Below are 11,476 nucleotides of genomic sequence, written 5' to 3'. Positions count from 1 at the left end.
AAAGACAGAAAGATTCTCAGTGTTTTGCTTATGCCATGGTAAGTTCAATGTGTATCTCCAGCCAAAGTGTATAGAAGACGTTTTCCTTGGCCGATCATCCACTCTCTCAACGTTACAACTGCTCTATTCGAGGTGAGAATCCTTACAGAGGGGCCTAGGAAAGACAAGCAGAGAAACGCGCCTGCTAGACCAGCATAAGAGCATGTTTCCACGCACCCTCCCAGCAAAACCAAATGACTCTTTGATGATCCCTGGTGTCGTGACAGACAGTGGCGTATGAAGTGGTGGGGGATTTAGACAGCGAGCGACGACGGGGTAATGGTAGGGAGATTCTGATGCTTTGTTCTCACACAGACACACACACTCACTCACTAGTTCAGCATGGCGTTTTGGCATCAGAGACTGCAGCTGGCTCGTATGCACACACACACACACACACGCACACACACACACATGCACTCACACAAACACACAATGCAATTGATTCCAATTGGGTGCCCCCGATTTGCATTGACTTTTAACACTATTGCAAAGATAGAGTGAAGCGGAGGGAGAGAAAGTGTCAAATATGATTAAAAATGATATAGAGAAAGTGTTTGAGAGAGAAAACGAGTGGGAGAGAGAGAGCTCTGAAATTAAAGCAAAAAAATAAAGGTGCATTTAGGAAACACTAGCAGTGCTAGCAGTGCGGGCTAATCGCCTGATCTACCACACCGCAACAGCAATCATGTAATAGGCCAGCTTTAGCTTAGCCGTAGCATCAACAGCACAAAATATGCAGAGACTCCAGACCATATAGTGTACATTGGAACATACAGAGCCAGAGAAAGTCATGGGGACAGAGATATCTTTGTAACAACAAGTCTCAAGTGCTTTGTATACCATATGTATACCATATTGTGATGGGGTTAGTGGAAGAATAATTTATTTCAGTGTTGCACAATCAATCATGCTTTTTTACCATGACATTACACATGGCCCAGTCAGTTTCAGTGCTGTGTTGGTACTCACAGAACACACAGTGTAGCATTAATACACTAAAGAGCGTAAGAGATCCCAACCTAATGTGGTTGTAGTAAAATCAAGGACAACAATCCACATGGAACACACACACACACACACACACTCCCCGACAGGTACTGCCTTCTGTCTTTTCAAACAGAGCTGTTTGATATGTAAATAAGGGTATTACACCACAAGAGCAATGCTCCATATTTTCCTAAGGTACATACCAATGACAATCTCCCCACTACCACACTTACCAATGCAATAATACACAGTAATAAATATTCATGGTGCAGAAACAATATAAAAACAACTCTATAGCTGTAAAAATCTGTTACTGAAAATGCTTTGTGTAAAACAAAGAATTACAACAATTACTGTTAAAAATTACAATACAAATGGATTAATATAATAATAGTAATAATCTTTTTTTAAATATAAAACATAAATAATTCACACCTAATGATTCCAAAACATAACATTAATTTATAATACCATTGACCCCACCAGACGTGTCTCACCCATTACATTATGATGTAAATAATAACCCAGTTTAGCTGCTGGCTGAGACTGTGTGTGTGTGTGTGTGTGTGTGTGTGTGTGTGTGTGTGTGTGTGTGTGTGTGTGTGTGTGTGTGTGTGTGTGTGTGTGTGTGTGTGTGTGTGTGTGTGTGTGTGTGTGTGTGTTTAAATGGCTGGGATCATTTGTGCTGAAATTGAAGCAACATCTTATTTTAAAAACATAACGGCTAAGCAGACACACACACACAACAGTCGAGACACGACCCTGATTAGTAATGCCGATCCGTTAAGATTGAACTAAAAAAGACAATGAGCTAGGGAACCAGGTAAGACCGACATGCGCACACACACGCGCACACACACGCGCAGACACACGCGCACACACACACACACATACACACACACACACACATACACACATACACACACACACTGCACACACACACGCATACAAAAAACACACACACACACGCACACACACACTACACACACACGCGCATACAAATAACACACACACACACACACACAGTGGGGTTCACCTTACACTACATTTCTCAGCCCAACGTACCACCGGAATGGGCCTGTCTGGAGTCTATTCCATACCAAAATCCAGAAGCCAATCACAAAAGCATTTTAAAGGATCAAAGGTCAGATCTAAATTATTGTTGATGAGGATGATCCAGGCCAGACTCATTTCCTAAAACCTGGATATCTAGCCTGATGAGAAGAGATGGAATAAAACAGAGCCACAGTCACTACCCTGCATTTCTATACAACACACACACTTGCACACTCAAACGCACACATATGAGACAGGCCAGATGAAAACTCTAAAATAATATCTAGAGGAACTGTAATTATGGCCACCTTGAAATCCACCCTTTAACTCTCTATATTCCCAAGCATTTCTGCCGTTGTTTACAAGCAGAGTGATTAACAGTCTTGTTTTGTTGCTCAAATCCATCCTACTAGTTCATCTTTTCCCAGTCCTTATTTAGTGCTGCCAACCACTGAAAGACAACCCTAATTGAAATAGACAGAAAAACTACACTATAACAAATAATTAGTGGCGTTAAGATGCTTTAAATAAACGACTCTTCCTCGGCGAGCCATCATAACCGAGTGTACACTCCTCCTCTGTTATACGGCACAGAGTGAAAAAGAAAGAAAGACTAAGGGAGAAAGAGGAGGAGAGAGAGGTGGGAAATAAATGGCAGAGAGAGTAAGAGAGAGTTAGAGAAATGACAAGGAAACAAGAGAGTACGAAGGGAAATAGAGAAATAGAGAGCGTAAGAAAATGCAAGCCTTTGTTTACTGGCGTTAGATGTGGTGGGGAGAGACCACAGTGAGATCAGGAGACATCTGCTAGAGCCACATGAGAGAACTACAGCAGCATTTCTCACAGAGCCCCCAGACACACACCGTGCAAGCGGCACACACCGATAGAGTTACACACACACACACTCCAGACGAGAGCCTCACAACAGGACACACAAACGGAAGCATACACACACACACACACACATGGAATGACACACACTATAAAGCTGTAGCCTATATGGGGAAACTGGAACACACATCCTGAAAAGGCATGAACACATATCCCAGAGAAACCGTGGACACACACACACACACACACACACACACACAGACAAAAACACATACATCACAGAATTTGTGTATGGCCTCTTACAGGCATATACACACTGCACAACCGTGTAATTATATAAAACTCTCTAAACCACTCCCTCCAACACGCAGTGTCACAAACACACACACACACATTGACCCATGTGCCACATCTTTGTTTCCCTGCATGGTGGGTGGGTTGAGTCCGCAGCATTGCCAGCCAGTGCACCCACCCTGTGCCCCAATTTAGCCATTGTAAAATGGCCACTAAGTCAAGGTCACCAGTGTCACTTTGCCATTGGGCTATGTTTGATTACTGTGGAAAACCAACGTTCCCCCCATCCTCTCTGTCAAACTCAATGGATCTGAGGTCAACTGCTGTGCCAAGTTAACCGTTTCCCCTCTGCAGGTTGACACACACACACACACACACATATTCACACACACCGCTAGAGATCAGTAGCACTATGATGCATATGTGTCTCTAATTAAGAACACCAGCCAGCAAGAACAAGGCGATCTGAGACACGGATGAGATAACGATCTCATAAATCAACTCATAAGATGTGTTTCATTTCATCCTATTCTTTTGGGCTTCCCTGTGATGTTTCACAGTCCTAGCCAATCAGATGGATCACTTAAGCGAGGACCCAATCTGAGCCAATCATGGCAGTGGCATTCACACTGGGTCTCTTAGGACTGCCAATCCTACAGGGAGAGGGAACATTTCTGCCCAATATATGGCCTCTGCAGTACCCCGTCTATGCTTACCCACACTACACGACACCCCCCGCCTCCCCAACATAAACACACAAGCCCACAAGGGATATACATATTCAAACACGTCACTGCAAGTAATAGTGGTTTGTGACACACTTCAACATTTAAACATGTGCCCATGCACGGATACCGTTGTGACGCACACATGTTTCTGCACCTTCACTCAAGTTCACCTACGCCAACAGAGATACTGTATATGAATTTGAAACGCAGCTCCTATTGTTTATTTAACGACAACATGTTGTGGGGAACGGTGGTTACCTGGGATGTGTTCCTGCTTGGGGCAGATCCCTCTGGACAACGAGAAGCGGTCGTCATCAGCCGTGGCTTGGACGCCCACCTCCACGGGGCGCGTGCGAAGTGAGGCCAGGAAGGGCGAGGGAGTGAGGGCCAGGCCTGGTGAGGGGGAGGGGGGCTTGTCCAGGCCCCTGGCCAGACAGGGGGGTCCATGACATCTCTTCCTCTTGTGCTCAATGAAGAGCAAGATGTCCCCCAGGGGGAAGGTGGCCTGGCACTGACCACAGGTCAACAGGTCATGCTCCGTCTCCACGGCAACCCGCAGTGTGCCCGTGCCATTCTCTGAACGGTCCGAGCGTTGCAAGCAGCGTTCCGACGAGAGCTCCTCCGAGACGATGGCAGACAGGGGCTCGGCTGTAAGCAGGAACGAGGGAGGGAGGGAGGGAGGGAGGGAGGGAGGGAGGGAGGGAGGGAGGGAGAAGGGAAATTAGAGGCGTATTGTTCAATTGAGCAGTATCAACAACAGTGCAAAACAATGATCACATGCTTTGGCTTGTTCTCTCTCACCATTCTGCCAAAACTAGTAGTAGTCATCAGACTACACCCCCAGTAGTAGTAATAGTAGTAGCAGTAGCAGTAGCAGTAGCAGTAGCAGTAGCAGTAGCAGTAGCAGTAGCAGTAGCAGTAATGCCTGTGCGGTGTTGCAGAGAAAAGTGTGTGACTAACTTTTAGTGTGACTGGCATTAGACAGACAGCTCCACTTAACACCCATCAGCCTGTCAATTTCATACTATGACCACTTTTACTTTTACATCCATTGAAATGAACACGAGAACGACTAAGAAAGGCATCTAAGCAAAGGCAGGCTTTATAATGGATGTGAAATATTATTTGGGGGTGTAAGGTAAACCAAATAAAGCCTTAGTTTGATAGATAACAAATAGGTATAATTTAATTACTTTTTTATAGACTGGTAGTAATCAAAAGCGTAGTAGGAAAGAGACAGTCGGATACTTCAAAAGGAAAAATGTTTAATGCTTTTTCAAATCTCGTTTTCAAAAATGTGTTTTTCATATTCAAAAGAGTATTTGTAGGTGCAGAAGAATCACATTACAATGTGATAGAATAATAGTTCATATAGTATAACGCTTGTTTCTCCCAATTCATTATTTGGGAAATTACAAACGTTTCCAACATATGTGTGAGCAGAAAAGACAAGCAGCCTGAGTGTTTCGAAATAAAAAAAAACTCTCCTGGACTCTTTGCGTGTGTGACTTACAGTTCCTACATAACCACTTTTACAGCCGGAAATCAGCCTTAAGGAACCGTTCAAGTAAATTCCTCTCGGTGGAAGCCGGGATTAACGCTTGACTCGTTTGAAAGTTGCCTTTTGTCACACGGGGAGTGTCAGTCTTGTTATACACGGACAGACGACGAGCTGTGTAAATGGGAGATATTTCACCACAAAGGGAGGTTAGACAGGAGTCTACTATTACTACTAAGTAGCCTACTACTGAGCGGCCCGTCGTGTTTGAAATCTGTAGCTCCGAGGTGAGAGTAGCTTTCTTTTTAGCTTCCTAATGGTTAAGCATCTTGACCTTCTTTACTAAGCTGCCAATTTCACATTTTAATGAACTTAAAACCACTGAGAATCAAAAAATAGATTTCAATTTGTAGTGGCTGATGATTGGTAGGGATGTTTGATAAAATAGATAGGATCCTGTGAACTGAGGTTACATTTATTTCCGCCCAACCTAGAGCCAGATAGATAATAGATAGAGGGAGAGAGTGTGTGTATGAGACAGAGAGAGAGAGAGAGAGAGAGAGAGAGAGAGAGGGCGGAATGTGGGTTGGCTCCCACCGCGCGCAAGGAAATATCATTTGAACGAGCAATCCTACACGACATCTGCGAGCGAACAGGGACATAGAGATAACATTGCGCGGTTACTACCCTTAATTTAACGTCAGGTCTACCACCAGAACAGACGAGGTTATACAACAAACCCTAGGCATTAAATTCACTGGATAAAATCTAATGAAAGCAGACTAAGCCCTCACCTTAAACTTGAACTGAGAGTAGATTGTATAGAGTTGCATAACGCATTGTTGGTTTTAATTACAAAGGGATAAACACCTATTTTAATGATATCATTTGATTGCAATTTTTTTTTGCAGAGGCCTATGCAAAGTATTTAGCACCATATTGTGCCGTCTAAATTGAACTGCTTGAAATTGAATTGAAAACCTGAACATTTGTACCTATTCAAAACATGAACTGATTAATATCACTTCCACGAATACATGTGCGGCTCCTAAACCAATGTGATGCAATCAATATCAGATAAAAACAAAAATATAGGCTGCATCAGAGTATGCACACTGAGATACATTACATTTTAGGCCTATTCCTATAATGTGTGGGATAAACATGATTTGTCACTAATTCAATTCGGCGTGGCAAATCAATAAAAAGAAGAAAACTGTCGTGGAACAATTCTTTTCTAACTGGCTATAAGAAAACCAAGCTATGTAAGGCAGCAGTACACATTAATTCATGCATTTGAAGTGATTTCATTCTGCATGATATTAAAACAACTGTAATTTCTGCACAATGTGGGAAAAACGATGTGTGTTGTTTGATGCACAGCCCATAGGAATGAAAGGTGGCAAACATTAGTGACATATCTCTTCTCCCACTTCTGTAAATTCCATTACATTTCAAGGGGTTTGATTAGCCTACCATTAACACTATTGATACCTTCCTTATCGGCAGGAAATAATAGTCCTTTTTGTCCTAATACGAAATATGTGCTAAAAAAAAAACCTTCAAACCTTCATTTAAAGCCATCATAGGCCTATCTTTTATTCATATGGACATGTTTTGTGATGCATTTTCACATTTAAAAAAATATATTTTTTATTGTAAAATATGATATTTTCTACCATTTCAAATAAAATAAAAAGGGTCTGAAGATTTTTTGATGGAGATTTTTTGCGTTTAGGTAGTTTGACAAATTATAGGACTACAGAATGTTGACATTTGTATTGAAAGGTGTTCAACTTCCATACCCCTGTGGAAAATAACTCTATTCGAAACTGGAGAGAAAGTGGAGGGGAAACGTGCCGTATAAAATCCCCGTATGCGTTTCCCTGCATTCTAAACATATCCTCAAATATGTAGATTGAGGTGGCGGTGAAATTGATCAGGTTCAAGTTCACATCCAGTTTCTGATCGTTGTCTGCCTCCTAGCGACGGGATTCCGACACGAACAAAAGCCTGCCGATGCAGCTGGGCAGTATGCCCTGGCTATACTGAGACCCAGAGATATGGCTAAAGCCACTCGACTTCATGCGGAAACCTAACAATACCACACGATACGATACAATGTTACAACAACGTGGATCTATGGTATGTTATCGCATATAACAGCATTCGAGCGCTACTGAAGGGACGATTGCGGGACAAATACACGGTGTGGCAACAACGGGTATTGGACTGGCTACCTTAGTGATCCCTCTTGTTACAAACGCATATTTAGGTAACTGCCTGCAGCTTGTAACATTGTAAACATGCTGGTTATGTATGCAAACTAAATCAACCATATCAAAATAAACCATAGCAAAATAAATGTGTGCTAAGCGGAGTTTCCCATATAGCCTCGTTAAACGTAAAAATGTATTATTATTCAACATTTTCTTTACATTGTAATTACAGTATAAATAACATGACATTGTTATTCTTGTTTTGGCTTACCTTAGGGTAATGAACTGCGTGATAAACTAAAATAAATACCAACGCTCCAAATTTGGGTTGGTAAAAAGTAGGAAGAAAAATAGGCTAGAGAAAAGAGAATGCGTTGGTCCTGTTGCTCTTTACGAAGCACCCTCTTTTACTAGGCTACTCGAGACAGCATGAAGCATACGCTTCCCGCCACTATATGAGAACACCTTGCAGAATCAATGTAAACACTACAATCCGTTCGATAAGGATATATGGACAAGCAGGGTACAAATAAGCCGTTTATATATATATATATTACGAGGAGCTACACGCGTACTCCGTGCTTGTAAACAGTTGGACACGAGATTTTCCCCAAACAAAATCCACTTCCAGGTTTTTGAAAACCTTCCAAAAATAGCACGAGAGGGGAGAAACCTGCCTCGATCCAAGACAGGCACCGGTACAGGATATTCCGGGCGATATTCTACATAGCTCCGCGGAAAGCATGCATATACCCATACGCTCCGCGTACCTTAATGTAGCCTATGCACTTTAGTGGCGGAGGCAACGGGGGCACCAAAGCCAGTGCCTGTGAATGTAATGCCATTCTCGCTGCAAACTTCTCCGATTTTTCGCAGGGGTGAAAGCTGGATCAAACTTTTCTCTTTCAGCCTGGGTAGAATATGCTATGCGCGCATATGTATTTCACCCGGGGAGATTCTCCCCTCGATTTCACGGTGAAGTCCACTTGACCGCGGGTCCGTGCAGTCCAGTGTCCAAAGTGCCCGTTTGAATCACGCTCCATGTAACCCAGTTTCCGCTTTTCTGAATGGACACAGTATTTGACTGAGTAGGAAGGAGTGTGGTAAAAGTAGAAATGACAATTTAGATGTACTTACGCGAAAAATCCCGTTTGCTTAAGTGCTGGGGTTTGCCTTGCTTGCGGCGAGACATGGTGGCTGGTGGCAGCGTTCAGCTCGGTTCACATCGGGAGAGCCGGGTTAGAAGGGAGACTCCAGAGAAAATATCTTCATCAATGCCTTTGACATCCAAAATAAATTAGAAATAATACAACGATGGCGCAGGGAAGATGGATTGTGGGATCGCCGTCATGGCTTTTTTTAAAAGAGAGCGAGGGAGAGAGATGAAAAAATGGCAAAAGCCCCCCTGAGCTGCAAGTTCAAGTGCGGACGTGACGTTCCTGCGAACTTGAACGTCAGGAGATGGATGGACACAGACATACAAAACATGGGCAGGGCGAAGCGGCAAAGTGGGAGGAGGGAAGGGAAATAACAAAACCAATGGACACTCATTAGGGGCTGGACATGAAAGATAGACCCGGGGAAGCCAATGGACAGAAAGATCAGGGGGCCGGACAAGAGGTACTTGGGGGAGGGAGAGAGTGAGGGAGAGAGAAAGAGATGTCTAATGAAAGCAATGTGCACTGTGTGTGTGTGTGTGTGTGTGTGTGTGTGTGTGTGTGTGTGTGTGTGTGTGCGTGTGTGAGGCGGGAGCGGAGGGTGTGTGTGTGGGGGGGGGGGGGCGGTGGACGAAGTAAAACAGAGCAAGGAAAGCCAGTGGACAGGAGCTCGAAGGGGGCCAGACGTATGCTGCATGCAGGAAGGGAAAGAGAGAAATAGAGAAACACAGAGAGAGACATTTAGACATTTAACAGAGGCTGTTGCATTGGTGGACATTGACCAGGGAACTCGAGTCAGGGCTGGGGCTATGTGGTGGAAGGAGAATACATTCTTGTAACACTCCTGGTGTGTGTGTGTGTGTGTGTGTGTGTGTGTGTGTGTGTGTGTGTGTGTGTGTGTGTGTGTGTGTGTGTGTGTGTGTGTGTGTGTGTGTGTGTGTGTGTGTGTGTGTGTGTGTGTGTGTGTGTGTGTGTGTGTGTGTGTGTAAATGCAGAGTGCAAAGTTCAGAATAGGTACATAAGGAGAAAGGGCGAAGCGCCATTGAAACGAACGAAACGGAGCGCGTGAATGCTGGGTTGCATGAACTGGACAGACAGGTTCTGGCGAGAGGGCAAGGGGATTAAACCTTACGCGCGCGCGCAGTTATAGAGAACCAACCCGGGATATGAAACATAAGAGAGGTGTCCAATCCGTGCTATACCGGTCTTTGAATCTTCAGAGTTGGGTTTTGGGTTCAGTGGGCGAGGCGGCTTAGTAGGCACTGGGGTCAAACTTCGAGACTAGACACTTTCTGTGGAATCCAAACTCATTGAAGAACAGACCGTGGGAGTCTTCCCATAAGCACCCATGTAGGCTAATACGTTTCAGATGTGTTTCAGGTTGAACCTGCGGAAGGGGGAGGGGGTGTAAATACTCGCATAATGGGGTTTGGTAATATAAGACGGGTTAAACACCGCCCGTGCAGACTAAATAACGACACCTAAGAAGACATAACAAATGCGATGACAAGAGTGTGGGGAGGGTGGAGGAGAGGAATGAAGCAGCCTATAGCGAACTATAGCTGAAGTGTGGCTAGACAGCGACTGAAGCATAGTGAAGAAGCGAAGCGCCGCAGCGCAGGGCAAGCGTGAGCTGCACACACGGACCGGAGACACGGCCGGGGAAAGGGACAGAGCATAATAGAACGGAGGGAGAGAGAAAAAAGAGAGAGAGAGAGAGAGAGAGAGAGACACGACCTGGAGTGGCGGAGGTGCTACGTTCAACGTCTACGAGAAAAAAAATGTATGACCAGTGAGTGAAATATTTTACAGGTTGAGACTAGTTTTTCGTTGCGCGCGGACGAAGCTTGGTGTGCTGTGGTATGGGAGTACTGAAGGCTATGCTTATACAGACTGTTATTACGGGGCGTCAAAGTTCAGGCGCTGATAAGAGCTTACAGACGTAGCCTAATTCCGCTCTATGAAAGCGATGAACAATCTGATACAAAGCCTAATGCAATGTGTTATGTATGGAAGTATGTGGACTATATGGTAATAACAATATAACAGCACACTAAAGTTGTTTCTTATACAGTTATACAGAGCAAAGGCGACTTGATCGAAATAGCCTAATTATTTGCTTCTGACTGATTAAAACATTAATCAGCATCAGAATGGCGGACGCATTACGCATTTATTTTATTTTCTTTAAAGTTTTTTTTTACGCAAGCAATATGGGCTTACAACCATTCAATACCCAATAAAATATTATTTGTGAATATGCCAATTCTCCACTTTTCCGATTTGTATACTATTTGACCAGCGATCATTCCAGATGTTGCCTATAGTGCTGAGCGCGCGGAATTGGCTGACTGTTTTAAAACAGAGGAATTGGCTGTGACTTAGAACAATCTCAGTTTTTCAGATCCACAATTTAAAGAATGTAATATATAACTTTAAATACAGTATCATCGTCTTTTTGGAGTAAATTTTGTCCAATTACGCACAATGGGGAGCATGGAAACTCGTGAGATTGTTTTGAAGCGACTGCTATAGAAATTGAAATTAGATATCACACAAGTAATAGCAATGGAAACGGTTTGAGTTATAAATTGCAGTTTTAAAAAGTTGGATACTAAATGCCAGTTTGCCATTAAAACTAACCCATTCTTGGACATTTATCCT

General features: G+C 43.6%; 1 protein-coding gene across 1 annotated transcript in view; it reads right to left on the bottom strand.

Annotated features, from left to right (window-relative positions):
* Positions 1-9,260, bottom strand: part of LOC115193789 (B-cell lymphoma/leukemia 11A) — a 31,913-nt gene extending 22,653 nt beyond the window's left edge. Inside the window, 2 exon segments of the mRNA XM_075074281.1 lie at positions 4,197-4,586; positions 8,793-9,260. Coding sequence (XP_074930382.1) covers positions 4,197-4,586; positions 8,793-8,847 — 445 coding nt within the window. The 5' untranslated portion in view covers positions 8,848-9,260.
* Between the last annotated feature and the right edge of the window lie 2,216 nt (positions 9,261-11,476).

The sequence above is a fragment of the Salmo trutta genome, chromosome 5 (genome assembly GCF_901001165.1).
Source record: "Salmo trutta chromosome 5, fSalTru1.1, whole genome shotgun sequence".
NCBI lineage: Eukaryota > Metazoa > Chordata > Actinopteri > Salmoniformes > Salmonidae > Salmo > Salmo trutta.
The sequence above is the reverse complement of the archived record's forward strand: the minus strand, read 5'-3'. Positions and strand labels throughout refer to the sequence as shown.